The sequence below is a fragment of the Takifugu flavidus genome, chromosome 8 (genome assembly GCF_003711565.1).
Source record: "Takifugu flavidus isolate HTHZ2018 chromosome 8, ASM371156v2, whole genome shotgun sequence".
NCBI lineage: Eukaryota > Metazoa > Chordata > Actinopteri > Tetraodontiformes > Tetraodontidae > Takifugu > Takifugu flavidus.
Window position 1 is genome coordinate 11,528,326 of NC_079527.1, and position 14,707 is coordinate 11,543,032.

Below are 14,707 nucleotides of genomic sequence, written 5' to 3' on the forward strand. Positions count from 1 at the left end.
GAGGAAGCCTGGACATAATAAAACGGAGCTTTTGTATTTTAATCATGTCTGCGATGACAAATCAGAGTTCAAGCCAGTTGCCGCATAAACTGTCGATTCTGCTTTACAAAAGCCCTCCTGACATTTGAAAATAAGACAACCCCACTCATGAGTGTTGTCTCTGCCTGACGGAGCCCCGTTTTGGCGTGCAACCGTTAAACCCCTTAAGCCCCGCGGGCCGTGACATGAGGACCCCACCCCACCCCCCTCTCACGAGCCAGAGGTCATGACAGTTGAAGGGATGCTGGAACAACACTGGGGGGTTACGGGGAGGCTGATATTCCTCTCACATCCAGCCGCTTCCCCAGTCAATAGTTTTACAGTTAAACCTCAAACATCTTTATTTTACTGGCGGTACAAATGTTACTGCGGTCGGGGAACAAAACGCACCCTTGTGATGGTAGCAGATATCATCTGGCGCCTTCAGCCTGTCTCCCTCTCATGTTTTAGCGGCGATTTAGGCATCGCCGGCTGTGTCTCCTTTTATTGGAGCATGAGGTTCGCAGTTCAACATTCTGACTTTTCTGTTAGTTTTGACTGACAGTGCCGGGGTCAAAGGTGACTGTCCTGCGGGCGTCCTGCTGTCAGGTCCTAACCTTGGCGCTGTGTTGGCAGCTGCGGCCCAGAGGGGCCTCCTCTTATAATCGTGTTTTCAGAATACTGTCTCAATTGGCCTCCCCGACAGTTCAAAGTCTGTGCACGATCCGTCCTCCTCTAATATGACCACACAAATAAAGCCTTGTTGCTTTGGGTTCCATTTGTTGTAGTGAAGGCCAGCACCAAGGGGAAGCCACAACACAATTTATGATGAGGAGGAAGAGTCTACCAGCAGAGGGGCCTGTGGGAAAGGGTTCTACAAATATCTTTTCTGCTCAACCCCCCTTTTTCGCCCTGTGTGCTCTGAAACATTCAGAGTACTCCCAATGCAACTCGGTGCTTGTACAGGGATGGAACTGATGCTTTATCCTCGCCCTCCTGAGGATTTGACAAAAGCAGAATCTTATACGTGTTGAAGACCCTCGTAAGCCCCTTTCAAGTATTCCCTGAGATCTCGATAAAGTGTTTTAGGAGAATGAGTTGTGATAGCTGCTATCAGCTCTTGTTTTGCTTTCATCATATGGTGCTCTATTTTTTCCTTTCTTTGATCTCTCCCAGTTCTTAATCTGTACTTCGGGCTTCCGTATGGGAGCCGACGAGGACTGATTTGGCTCTTTTGTGTTCCAGTTGCAGCTCGAGCAGCTGAACTGCGGTGCTGCCCACCTGCAGCATCCTCTGGCCTTACGGAGGCCTTTGAGGGCCCTCCCTCTGGTGGAGTACCCGGCTCTCACGTCCGTCTCCGTGGACTGCGTTCACAATCACACTGTGGTTTTCCTGGGAACCAGTAATGGCCGACTTCGTAAGGTGAGACAAATGAGCCACATGCACACATAGAGGATGAATGAGGTTGAAACACACGTGTAGCAGATGCAGAGGTTTAATAGGTTGTGGCCCTCAAGCTTGGAAAAACACAAGTCTGATGTGGCCGCCAAGCCTGGCAATAAAACAAACCTATAGAAGGTGTTTGATTAAACACTCAGGCAGGAATGTCCGCTTTAGTTTCTCCTGCACCCCAACCCTCCCTAATCATGTGGGCTATTATGCAGTTCTTAATCATGCACCTTAAGGTTCTGGAAGCCTGCTCATTGTCTCTGAGGTCACCAGCGTGCCGTTTGAAGAGATCAGCTGATGGGGCATGACTCAGGTGTTTGCTGGGCCTGCGACAGACTTCAGAACGCCTGCGGGGGAGTCCAGTCTGTGGAAACACTCCTGAACAGTTAACAACATTCCTTAATTGTGTCTCAGGAACATTGCCGGTCACCCCTGACTGAGCTTGCCGAGGAGCCAGAAAGCGCCACAAGCTGCGCACAGAGCCGACACAAAGCTTTCTGACCTTATTGTTTTGACTGAGGCCTGTAAGTTTTACAGCACAGAAAGCATTCTGCCGGAGGGCTGCTTCATTTGGGGCCTTGTAAACGAGCTCCTTAGTTTCACTGCTGCGCGAGGGCTCTGTTTCAGCCCCAGCTGAGCACGCAGTAATTGGTTTTTTGGATGTTTTTTTGCATCAGACCCACAACATCGGTCGGGACGGTGTTAGCAACTGTATGTGAGCGAGTGTCTAAGCACTCCGATTGCAGGTTTTGTTGTCTTTTCAGGTGTTTGACTCTATTTATAAGCCAGCACATGTGGTTTACTGATGTCATGTTTTGGCTAGTATGAATGCTGCGATCATGTGCTATATGTGCACACAGTAACCTCATTATGTAGAGATCTTTCCTTGACCCTGGTCAACCAAACTCCCTGTGCTTTTTAGCTTTACATGTTTTATTGTTTGCATGTATCTGTGTGTGTGTGTGGCAGTGTACGTGTGTGTGTGCGTGCGTGGCCTGAGGATAGAGCTGCTGCAGAGGTTAATGGTGCTGTTAGTGTGTGTAATGTGATTCTGGCTGTGAGTTTGGCTCCAACTAAACACAGGGGAACAGTGGTTGAGATTAAGTTAGGCCTCTTTTACTGTCTTTGAGAGAGCCCTCAGTGAAGTAATTTGTAATTACATGCATTTTTTAATGAAGTCACTCTCTCCCCATTACAGCTGACTTCCATTTTCTGTCTCTCGCCTTTATCTCAGTCGGTCTGGTCCAATTTTGCTGTCGTTCATTCCACCCCCCACTCAGTTCATCACGCCATTGTCTCCTCTGTCTGATTTGGATACATATTTCAAATTTCAAATTTCCTTTTACTGTTCTTTAGAAATAACCAAAATAATAAAATACATAGTTTTTAACATGCTTATAAATGTCTTTAATGGTATACATCACCACATATTCTCAATAATGGAGTGTAGAAGATACTAAAGCACATGTACATGGTCCACCATGAAAACTAATCATATGGTCCCGGCAACAGCTTTTAATGTTTTATAATCAAGTCTATAATCACAATTTTTTGTTGTGTGATGTCAGCTAACCCTGTTGCCTCGTGTCTTTCATTCAGTAGCCTTTCCAACACATGCAGCCACTGTTCTGCTCTTACTCCATCTCAAATATGAAAGGAGTCTTTGATTCACTTTGCAAACAAACAGAGCGACTGTTTCCCGCTCCATTCCTCCTCCGTCTGTCTTTATTCTTTCTTTTCACACCAAGGTACGCAGGCACACATGCACATAGAGAAGCAACTGGCTGATTTCTGTCCTTTCATCCACTGATAGACACCAGAGTAAGAGCGACATGTTAGGACAGCAGGTGTTTTGTTGCTTGACCCGGTGCTGCCCGGCTGACCCCGTTCCTCTGCCTCCTCGCTCCTGAGCTGCTCCCAGACCAGGTGTGTGGGCTGCTGCTATTTACCTGCTCCTCATTGTGTCAGCCTGATTGTCGTTGCTGGAGTGACAGCATAGCACAGCTGCTGACTATCTCCGAGGAAGAAGAAGAATGGCGCTTGTGTTAATGATGGGCTCTTCGCAGACGAGCAAGATCTTTGCGTCAAGACCAACTACGGCTAATTTTTCAAGCTAAAAGTCATCAGGTCCCCTGCATGACCTTATAATAGCTTTTCTTATTTGATAGGCGGTGCTCTATTTCAGTCCTGTCCCATGTTTACCTCTGGAGTTTCTGGAATAGCTCCGTCAGACACGTTTGAGTCAGTCACAGATTCTCGTTATGGACGAAATCGACCTTATTGTGGGAGCTACTCCACTCATTCAGCTGCCAACATTAATCCCCACACCTGAAAGTGGCCATTATTTGTTCCACCATATCAGGACATCATCCTTCCTTGCTTTTTATGCTCCATTTTTCTGAAACTACCACTTAGAGGAAGAAATCCTGCACAGCGACCTTGGCGATGATTTGGGTCACAATAGCATTCACATGAATAAATCCTCATGTGGTACAATAGAAGCGGCTTTGTGTGCATCTGAGAGTCAGTTTCTTTGATTGTTTTCCCTTTTTTTCCCTCCAGTGTGGAACACAGAGTTTAAAGAGTGAAATCCAGATGCAGAACTTAAAAGGAATATTTCCCTTAGAATGCCAACCAAGTAAACACTCAATTAATAGTGACTCTAATTCTGAAACTCCTTCCATTGACATTGGAATGCGTTTCAATCTGGTTGCCAACGGATGCCAAGAGCTTGACCTAACTGAATGGTGGTGAATGTAATGGAATTGAACGATTCAAACAGACACACTTGGAAAAGACAGCAGAAACAATAAAAACATGATGTAAAAAGCTGCTGGTGAGAGTTTTTAATGCTAAATCGAATGATGTGGCTCAATTAAACAAACTGGAATTTCCAACTGTGTGCGTGTGTGTGTGTGTGTGTGTGTGTGTGTGTGTGTGTTGTGTGTGTGTGTGTGTGTGTGTGTGTGTGTGTGTGTGTGTGTGTGTGTGCGCGTGTGCGTGTGCGTGTGTGTGTGGCCTGGTTGGCAAAAACGGACAGTAATATATGGAGGTTAATGTATTACCTGTCGCTGCAGGTTAAGTCAACTGTTTGCTGAGCTTCTTCTCCGGTTTACCATTAACCATCTGGGGGGTAATGGTTTTGTGCGGGTTTTGTGTGTGTTCAGCAAATAGAGGGACAACACAGTCCGTGTTTGTCGCCAGATGTTGGCCAGGTCAGCTCGCCAAGCCGTCCAGGATGGCAGGATGTCTCCATATAAGGGAGAGACAACAAATCCCAAACTTAAGACAGGAAATCTCACTCAGTCCAGTTTGTTTTTCTATGCAACGTCTGGCTGTGTGTGTGTGTGTGTGTGTGTGTGTGTGTGTGTGTGTGTGTGTGTGTGTTGTGTGTGTGTGTGTGTGGTGTGTGTGTGTGTGTGTGCGTGTGTGTGTGTGTGTGTGTGCGTGCGTGCGTGTGTGTGTGTGTGTGTGAGGGAGAGAGAGAGAGAACAAGTCACCCATTTTATTATCTAGAGGTCCAGGAAGGCCAGTGTGTAGATAAATCGCTGCTGAACACAAAAGATTAGGCACACTGTATGAACAAAAGGCCCCCAAGAATAAATTTGAGGGGCACATAAATCTATTTTGAAATGAAAGATAAGAATATTTGTTGTTTATATAAACTGGCAGGATTTTCTTTTCATTTCCAAATCTGTATCTGGGGTCTATCCATTCAGAAAAGCAAATACAATAGAATTTTACACGGAGTGATACAAGTCTTGACTGAAATGTGACACTAAATGTAAGAGTGAAATTTATAGAGGGGGGGGGGTATTTCAATGATGTGACCACTGATGTTCCAGTATAACCAATTGGGCCCTTATTTCCCACATAATCAATCATTTTAGCCTCTCTTTCCCATTGTACCCGATCTATTTATCTCACTGAATTTAGATGTTTAAGAAACTTATTCTATCTTTTCATTCCATACGTCCATCAGATAATATTTGTGTAGTGTGCTTACTATAACATGTGAGCATGGTCATCTGATGGTGACTGAAAAAGTACACGCTGACTTTACCCTTAGCCTGAGGCCAGTGTTGCTGCAGTGTTTAATCTAGATTTCTAAGAATTCAGGAATTCAGTTCCACTGGAATGTGACCTTCTGACCTCTGCCATGCCGTCTAATTCACAGCTCACCTTCTTGGCGAACATGACCTTGGCCAACCAGTGGACGCTCAAGCTGCCAGCCAGTGAGGCGGTCCACCACCTCATGACCTTTGACCCCAGTGACAGCAACTACCTTTATCTCATGACCTCTCACCATGTGAGTATGTGGCTTCTGTCTCTGTGATTAATGTCCGCCTGTGTGAGAAGAACCAGAGAACCTCATTCAACTCAACACATACATCAGATATTCACCAATTAGCCAAAATTAGCATTCAAGACAAACACCGGGGAGAGGGGGGGTGTCACCCATTCACAGACCCCCACACATGAATATTTTGTTCTGATAAATGTTTCCCTGTGTGACTCACATGTGTCTCTTGGCTGCATTCAAATATGTAGATGCTGAGGGTGAAAGTGGCCCAGTGTGACCAGTGGAGGAGCTGCGGTGACTGTCTGGGAGCCAGGGATGCCCACTGTGGCTGGTGTACCCTGGAGAATCGGTAAGAAACTTAAAACGGTTTCTGTCTCTACGAAACTCCATTTATCATGTTAACTGTGCTCTGTCCCAGCTGCCTCGTCCTCTGCTGCCAGACAGAGCTAATTTAATTAGCGTACGCTTTAGTGTCATGCACATGCCACATGCTTTTTGACGCAATCTTGCAGACAATGCTACTGTACTCTCTGTCGGCAGCGGTGCAGCTGTTGCTGTTTGAGTTAGCGACGGGTTTAGGTTAAAGCTCATTTCAAAGCCTGGAAAGATGAGATTGATGGGACAGCGAAATGGATTTAGCATCTACAAGCATTCGAATCAGGGGAATGACTGAGACTCATTTGTCGGCTTTCATCCTCTTCATTCTCAATTTAAAAGCAGCCGTCAGTGTGAATTGAGCGTGATCTCGGGCTTCAGTACACCCGTGGCTTGCTTTTCATTTAGCCTTGGAGTGAAGAGAAGTTCCCTTCTTCTTTGGTAGTTGTTTTGTGTGTGCGCGTGTGTGTTAGGGGGTGTTGACAGACTGAGGGAGCCCAGTGTGGACCGACTTGGCTGAAGCGTTACCGCGAGCGAGTGTGAGTACGCTGTGATTAATGCGAGTCTCAGTCAGGACCGCCTCTCCGTCCAATGGCTTTCAGGGAGAATATGTGCCGTGTCGAGCTGTGTGTGTGTGTGTGTGTGTGTGTGTGTGTGTGTGTGTGTGTGTGTGTGTGTGTGTGTGTGCCCCTTGTTTGCTCCGTGATTAAAGTAGATCAGACGAGATAGGGAATTTCGTGATGAGTTGCTCTGCAGCTCTGCAGGCTCTGGCATTGCCAGGGGCCATTCAAAGCTGGGCGAGTGGAACTGATGAGAGTGTGCGCATGCATGTGTGTGTACATGTATATCTGTGTGTCTGTGTGTGGACAAACTGCCTTGTTGTCGTCTCCCCGTCTCTTCCTCTTATTTATCTATGTGTTGTCTCTTTATCCCAGCGCCTTTTCGCTTCACTGCTTTTTTTTTACCCATGTGATTCTTCGTCTTCTTCCTCTTTTCCTCTTCCTATAGCTCTCTCAGTCTTCCTCTCTGTCTTACTGGTCTTTGTCTCTCACTACTCCTCCCACACCCAAGGCCCTTGTCCTCCTCTATAAAGGAGTGTTGAATGTAATGATGGTGGTGGGAGGAAGAGTGCACACTGGTTCTTTTGACAGGAAAATGTCAAAGTGTGTAAGCCTGTGTGTAAGTGTCACCATTTGTGTGTCGCTGTCTGGCTCGCAGAGGCCAGGGAGCTGATGTCATGAGTGTTCGTGCGTGCGTACGTGATGGGCCATCGGGCCAGCCATGGCAGCCGCTGGGCTAGCATAGCGGCCACAGAGCTGAGGGGATTGGATGGTGGGTACGTGGGGTGGACGGTCTCCACCATCGCTTCTGCATGATAAAACTGCAAATGCTGATTCGAATGGGGAAATAAAGGAGGGCGAGAGAAACATCGGCCCAATCTGTGAAGCCCCTATTGTCTCTGTGGGTGCTTGATTTTATGCACGGCTCTGGCATCTCTCAGCATGTCTGCCAGTGGGGCCTAGCATGAAAGCGCGTCTGGCTGCTGGTTAGAGTCGGCGTTGTTGGAGGGAAGAGAGAGGGAGAGAGAAAGAGAGAGAGCGTCTCTCCCTCAGAATAAACTCATTCCTTCATCGTGCTTTTCATGTTGGAGCCAGTTTAATCTGCCACATGTCACAAGAAAACACTTGAATATCTTTATTTAAATCAAATTAGGCATCATGGGCTGTCTGCACTATTCACAAATTATCATAGCTATCTGCATGTGCTCAGCTCACAGTGTGAGTGCGCACGCACGCACGCACGTGTTAAATTTAGTTTGTTTCCCTGCTGTTTAACACTCACACCGGTTTACGCTGACATGTAGACAGGTGATGAGTTTTCTCAGGTCATATTTTAGCTGCTTTTAGCTGTCGACAGCCGCCGCCATGAAGCCGAAGAAGAGTCAATGGCAAATGGAGTGTGCATATATTTGCATTATATTGATATTAAAGCATTTGAGCCTCTCAGAGAAAAAAAAAGAGTGCTTTGAATTGTACTTCCCTGACTGCCGTACTTGATCAAGTGGCTGACTGAATCAGCGGGCAAAGTCACGAATGTATTTTTAAAAAGAAAGAGAGGAAGAAACTAGCACTAACAGGCTGTCGGTTGACATTCATCTGGTGATAAACAGCCTTTTCAACCTGTCCCATGATGCTATATCTATTAATAAAACCTAAAGATGTCACTCTAAATATATTTTTCTAAGTCATGTTAATTTTATAGACTGCTAGATTTTAAATTTAGCTATGGCGGCGAGAAGAGTTAAGCCTGCACAGCCAGACTGGCAACCTGCTGACATTGTCCTTAAACTCATGTGAGCACCATCACAGCGGTGTCACGATGCTTTAGTGCTGACATTTGACAGGTGATGCATGTTTTAATCAAAGCTGAAACATGAAACACTGAATTGCCCTTTCGAGATAAATAGCGTTCTGTGAATTGAATTGAACTGAATGTCCTGTCATTGGTCTTTATTATATCTCAGTGGACCATCTCAATATTTAAAGAAGTCACTTTAATCTCTTTGTCCTGCTCTAACCAGTTGATTGCTCCCTTCTGTCCCATTAGTCATGTGTGCCTCCCTCTTCCAATGTAACCTGTCCACTCAGTCTCTTCCTGTCCGACTTCAACTTTTAGCTTTTAGCTAAACTGCTGTCATCCATGGCAACAGGAGGTCCAACGATGCTAACTTTAAATTGTTACTGTTAACATCTTCAATTTTAGGCACCATTGCTTTCGCTCAATAGTGGAATAATTGTGAGAAATACTTGGAGTTTTCAGAAAACACTCTAGTCCAGGCAGGAAAAACTCATTCATGCACAGACACGTTTAGGTGCTGCAACGCTTTTCATCCTAAACCGCATTTAGACTGAAACTAGTACAAATTTAAAGGATTTCCAATCTCAATTATGTTACAATCAGCAAATCCATTTCAGTGTGACTGTTGCGTTTGCCGAGTGTGTTCCGAATTTATGAGCTTGTTTGAGCAGAGGGGATTTTTTGTGTGCGTGTATGTCTTGCAAGGCCACTCGGTACTATTTTTAGCTCAGCAGCCGGCCACACAGCCCCTCGCTGCCAGTGGGAATAAAAATCTGGACGCACACTTTCTTGCCACAAATGCTCACACTTAGGGCCGTGCGGAGACACAGGCGTACGCTTTATTTTCAGATGACCGTAGTGAGTGAAAGGGAAGTGAGATGTGCCAAACTCATTGTGAGGCATGTTAGCGTGCCGCTCAATGGGGCCTCTTTGGTTTCTCCCCACTCAGAGGTCACTTTGTCCTTCATGTCTGCACCCCAGATGAACTGAGCTCTGTGCCAAGTTCATTTGTGAAGCACGGGTCAGAGTGTGAGGCCACCTTGCGTGTTGAATGCCCTTTTCACAAGTGCCCCCCACATAGTCGTGCTCCCGGACGGGCTTGCGAACACAGTACACCCTGCATTACTGCACAGAAATGAGCACAGATTAAGAATCAGTGTCTTATGCCACCATCAGCGAGTGGCCCCCTGATCTTAACGCCTGTGGGAATGGTTGCCATAGCAGCATGTGTAACCTAGAGTCAAGTAGTCTCTTGTGTTGAGCCAGAAAAACTGACAGCTGAGGTGTGAATGAGGCATTAGGGAACTGGAGCACCTCATGAATTTGCGGGCAGCAGACCATGAAACCCGGCAGCGAGAACGTGTCAGTCCTGCCACAAAACTTTCTCCTGTCCTTACTTTTATGGTAAAACGTTGGCCTTGAACCTCTGTACTCAGTCACCTGGCTGTGTGATGACTAAGTGACTCTCCCTTTTCCAAAATCCCACCACAGAGCTTCTCTATGCAGAAACATTGATGTTCCAGGACACATGCAGTCCAATTTCATTGTCTTTTTGAGGTTTTCTCTAAATTTGATGTGGTAAATGTCACCTCTATCCAGATGCTCCATCCAGAAGGAGTGTGCCCTGGGGCTGCTGGCAAGGTCCTGGATCAGCATGGGTGAAGGCCCCCAGCAGTGTCCGTCCATGACGCTGACTCCACCAGAGATCAGCGTCTCCGCAGACATTAAGGTAAAATAAGCTTCCCTCCATGTTTCTGTCTAACCTGGATATGTCAGATAAACATCTGTTTTATGGTTTTTCCACATATCTTACTAATATTTGTGATGGGAAGCGTAGCCTTTGAAGCTCTGCAGAAGTTCTTTGATTTAACGTCTGCCCAGTTCAAGTGATCTGAAATCAATTATTGCAGTTTTGCCTGATGTCTCCAAATATTTGTGTCTTTTTCTGAGCACTTGTTTAGCTCGTTTGTGTAAATGTCAGATACACGAGGTAGAAAAACATTAACAGAATTAAAACAAAATTAAAATTAACGTAATGGTAGCGAGGCAGCTCGACTCAATTTTTTGGATTTAATTTGCACTTGTCTCTTCGAACAGGGCGCGGCAGCGTGATTGTGTTTATTACTGCAGGTTTTTTTTCTTTAAAAAGTAACTCATTATCTAGGTAACACATTTTTTATACACTTCTCTCACGCCTCAGTTTCATTTGTGCTTCTTGTCAACTTATCAAAGCAATTAAAGTTTTATACCTGAACTCATAAGCTGTGCTGTAGTTGAAGCCCCTCCCACCTGCTGTTTAAGCCCCACCCATTTCAGAAACTGGTCCTGATAATTAAAAATGTAGCTTAAATGACACATAAATGAGCAAATATTTTAAAATTTCACTGATTGTTTATTTACAATAGATATTGATAGATTTTTGGACACCAAAACAAAACAAAAACCCAACAAAAATTCTTCTCTTTTTAAAATTTTTTGATTAAATGTCATCTATCTTGGCATTTATGAATTGGTTCTTAAAGATGATGGTGCCATTCATTAGGCTCTAATCAATCTTTACTCTTCCTTGCAGTGTGTGTGTTGTAAACTGTTGTTTTGTTTGTTTGGTGTATCAGTGACAGAAGCAGAATAGCCCCACGATAATTACCTCTCTCGGATTTAACGTTGGGAACGTCTCCAACCTGTAATTGCAGCTCATGATTAGATGAGGCTCGGGGACGGCAGGTCAATAATTGCTTCATTAATTGTGGATGCTTGCGTGTTATGTAGGTCAGTTTAGATGCGTTAGATGAACCGACTGCCCGCAGGAAGCATAGCTCAAGGTTGCCGCTGCAGACAGGAAGGGGCGGACAGGAAGTGGAGCCTTCAACCAGGAAATGTTCAATCTCAGCATACAATAGACGGGGGAGGTGGTAGCGCACGATGCCTGCCACTTCTGCTTTTATCTGCCGAACTACAGATCATCTTGCTCTTCCTCTGCTTAACAACATCCCGACCAACCGACTGTTTTTTTTTCTCACATTGAAATCATCCAGCTTGAATCAAACCATGTCGTTGAGGTGTTATGTTTCTCATTATGCCTTTCATACTTCATCGCATCGTCGGATTTAGATGTGAATGTTGCACCATGCCATCTGTTTCTCCATTACACATTAGTTTTACTGTCTTTCTGGATGAACTCCTGAACAAACCTGAAGCGGTGCCAGCCCCATTGGCCCTGTTGTGTTTATACAGCAACGTGCTTAGCACACTAGTCCGTGGAGTCATTTCTATCATGATGAATCATTATTCTTATTCCTCCCCATTTATGTCTCCCTGTTATAGGATGTTGGCATTTTGATAAACGGCAGCGTTCCTGATCTGCTGGGCTCCCGGGTGGAGTGCGAGTACGGGCCGGGTGTTTCTACATCTGCCACCGTGCACCTGGACTCCGGCCCAGCTCAGATCCAGACCTGTCCCCTGCTCCCTCGAGAGAATTACCAATCAATCCTTCCCGACACGGGTGAGAACAAGTGCAGGCATCTGTTTTGGATGCATTCCCGCCATATCTCCCACCGCACAACAAAAGGACAGTTCAAGCGTCCGAGCCGTATCCGAGCAAATGCAATTTCCCCTTTCATCTTTTCAAAATGCACCCAAAAGCACGGAGGCGGGGGACATCTGGCTCGGGCAGTGATATCATCTCCAGTCCTCGACACATGTTTACATGCCTTTGTTTGTGCAGATCATCAGGCGGTTTCAGTGGCGATAAAAGTGAATGGCACGTCTGTGGTATCTGGGAGCTTCATCATCTACGACTGTGAGCGGACAGGAGCGATACACCCCAAGACATCGTGAGTCCTCGCTGCACCGTCATATTGAATTGCATCCATGTTCAGCTCCAGACAGAACCATAACAAATGTGCTTGACAGCCATTGATTTCTCATAAAAAGCAAAAAGCAAAACGAAACCTAATTTTCAGATGGTTGTGATATTTCTTATTTTCTGAGGTCTCTAATTCAATCACTTAGATGTGAGTTAAAACTGTCCAAAGTTTCACACATCGGCTTCTAATATACCAAATTAGAGAAACACACAGTTATAATGAAATTTTTTTGCATCTTCTTTGTTTTTATTGCCTTATCTGGCTAATTTGATGATGCCAAAAATCAGTCTTATGGTAAATAAACAAATAAACTGTGACTGTAAATGAACAAAAGCTTCTGATCGAATTTTATGGACTCTGTGGCACAAAGTAAACCACAGAAAAGCTTCTCCACCCCGCTGCTTTGTTCTCTGTCTGTGTTCCTTTCTCCCCCTGCTTCCTTTTTAGGTTTTAGTGGCTAAATTTTGGCGACATGTCCTCCTGGAGGGCTTATTGTGTTTTTGGCTCACTAAAGGTTTCTCTGTTCAGGATCAAATGTGGAATTAATATTCTATAAATGGTAAGCTGGGAGAAATTGGATGTGTGTTTCTGGTGGGTCATATTGGTGTTTGTTTTTGTGTCGGACCGTGAATTGTATAGTCACAAAGATGTTTTTCTCTTATCTGGAGACGATCCATCTGGCTTCCTCTTGCATGTTGAACCATGTCAGAGGAGCCACTTTATCTGACGGCCAGATCTTGGGACTTACAGGACCATCAGCGCGTATGTGCCTGTGTGTGTTTGTGTGTGTGTGTGTGTGAGATGAGTTTCATTTGGGCGTGTCCCTCTTGTGTGAAATGCAAAGCCACTTTGTGGTTGCAGTTGCAGCAGGTACCCGTGTGTCAGACTGCACTCATGCACTGAGGTCGCAAGGTGTGAAATTAGATGGTGGTTTGTTGAAGGTGATAATGAGCAAAGTGCCACTCTCACAGGATGCGCATTGAGCTGCGAACTGCAGAGCGTCTCTCCTCCAACTGATTTTAATCAGTGCAAGCTGGTTTTATTTTTAAAATTGTGAAGAGATATCACAAGCCACTTTTCTGTGAAGAAATTAGACAACAAAGGTTTGCACTTCATGAAACGATTTAGGAACTGTGAATAAATACAACTTAAAGGTCCATTCAGGAGATGCAGAATGTCTTTTCATTACATATCACAGCGTCCTCTCTGCATGGCGTTATTGCACTTAATGAAATGAATGAAATGACGTAGATCATTCTGGTTTCCAGGTCTTAGTTTAGCTGTTCCAAAACAAGCAAGTTCAAAGAAGACAGACAAGTAATCACCACAAACATGTGCGTTCTTGAAACGATGGGCACAGGCTGATTTGTTTTTGGAAAAAGCAAGAGCAGCAGTGGCTGGAGAAAGGCTGTTTAGACAGCTCTCCCATGACCATGGAAAGTGGCCACTTGGCAGCATGTTAACGACAACCAGACCATAGCATTCCTGTCTCACCGTACACGCCAGTAGGACCCCCCCCACCCCACCCCATCTTCTTTGTCTCACTCTTTATGTCCTTCTGGGCCCACAGGCAGACACACTCTTTGTCTGTTTTATTTGCTTTTTGTGTTTTTATTTGGTTTATGCCACTACCCCCCCCCCCCCCACACACACACAGACGCATGCGCACGCACACACACACACACTGGTGTATATTCCACCCTTCAAACTTCACTTTTCTTCAGGATGTGTTTTGTCTTTGACAGAAACTTGATTGAAGATGTGTGTTTAACCGCTGTGCCCACTGAGAGGCCCTTAGTGTGTAACCCCCAAATGTGTATGCAGTCTGTGTGTGTGTGTGTGTGTGTGTGTGGGTGTGTGTGTGCGTGCGTGTGTGTGTGTGTGAGGTTTTTACGATTTTTGGGCTAACAGGGTATATACTGATAGTGGTAACTTAGATTCTGTGTGTGTGTGTGTGTGTGTGTGTGTGTGTGTGTGTGTGTGTGTGTGTGTGTGTGTGTGTGTGTGTAGCTGTTTAAGCACGACTGAATAGGAGTCAAAGAAAACAGAAAGGCTGTAACTGATAAGAACCTAGAGGGGTGCGCCTGCCTTTAATCAGTACGGACACTCTCTCTCTGTCTCTCTATCACAAACACACACACACACACACACACACACACACACACACACAAACTTGTTTCCATTATGTGTCTGGATTCCCTTGCAACCCCTCAAGTCTAAAAAACCCCTCAGAGTGCTGCTATCACTGGAAGCGCTACAGTTGCAGGTGTGGGACATCTGTCTCTTCCCAGAAGCGATAGACACACATACGCACACACTCTCCTCATTAAGATAGTTT

General features: G+C 45.3%; 1 protein-coding gene across 1 annotated transcript in view; it reads left to right on the forward strand.

The window, feature by feature from the left end:
* plxnd1 (plexin D1) overlaps window positions 1-14,707 on the forward strand; it is a 53,665-nt gene that overhangs the window by 1,733 nt on the left and 37,225 nt on the right. Inside the window, 6 exon segments of the mRNA XM_057040825.1 lie at window positions 1,264-1,440; window positions 5,645-5,776; window positions 6,019-6,119; window positions 10,103-10,232; window positions 11,828-12,005; window positions 12,228-12,336. Coding sequence (XP_056896805.1) covers window positions 1,264-1,440; window positions 5,645-5,776; window positions 6,019-6,119; window positions 10,103-10,232; window positions 11,828-12,005; window positions 12,228-12,336 — 827 coding nt within the window.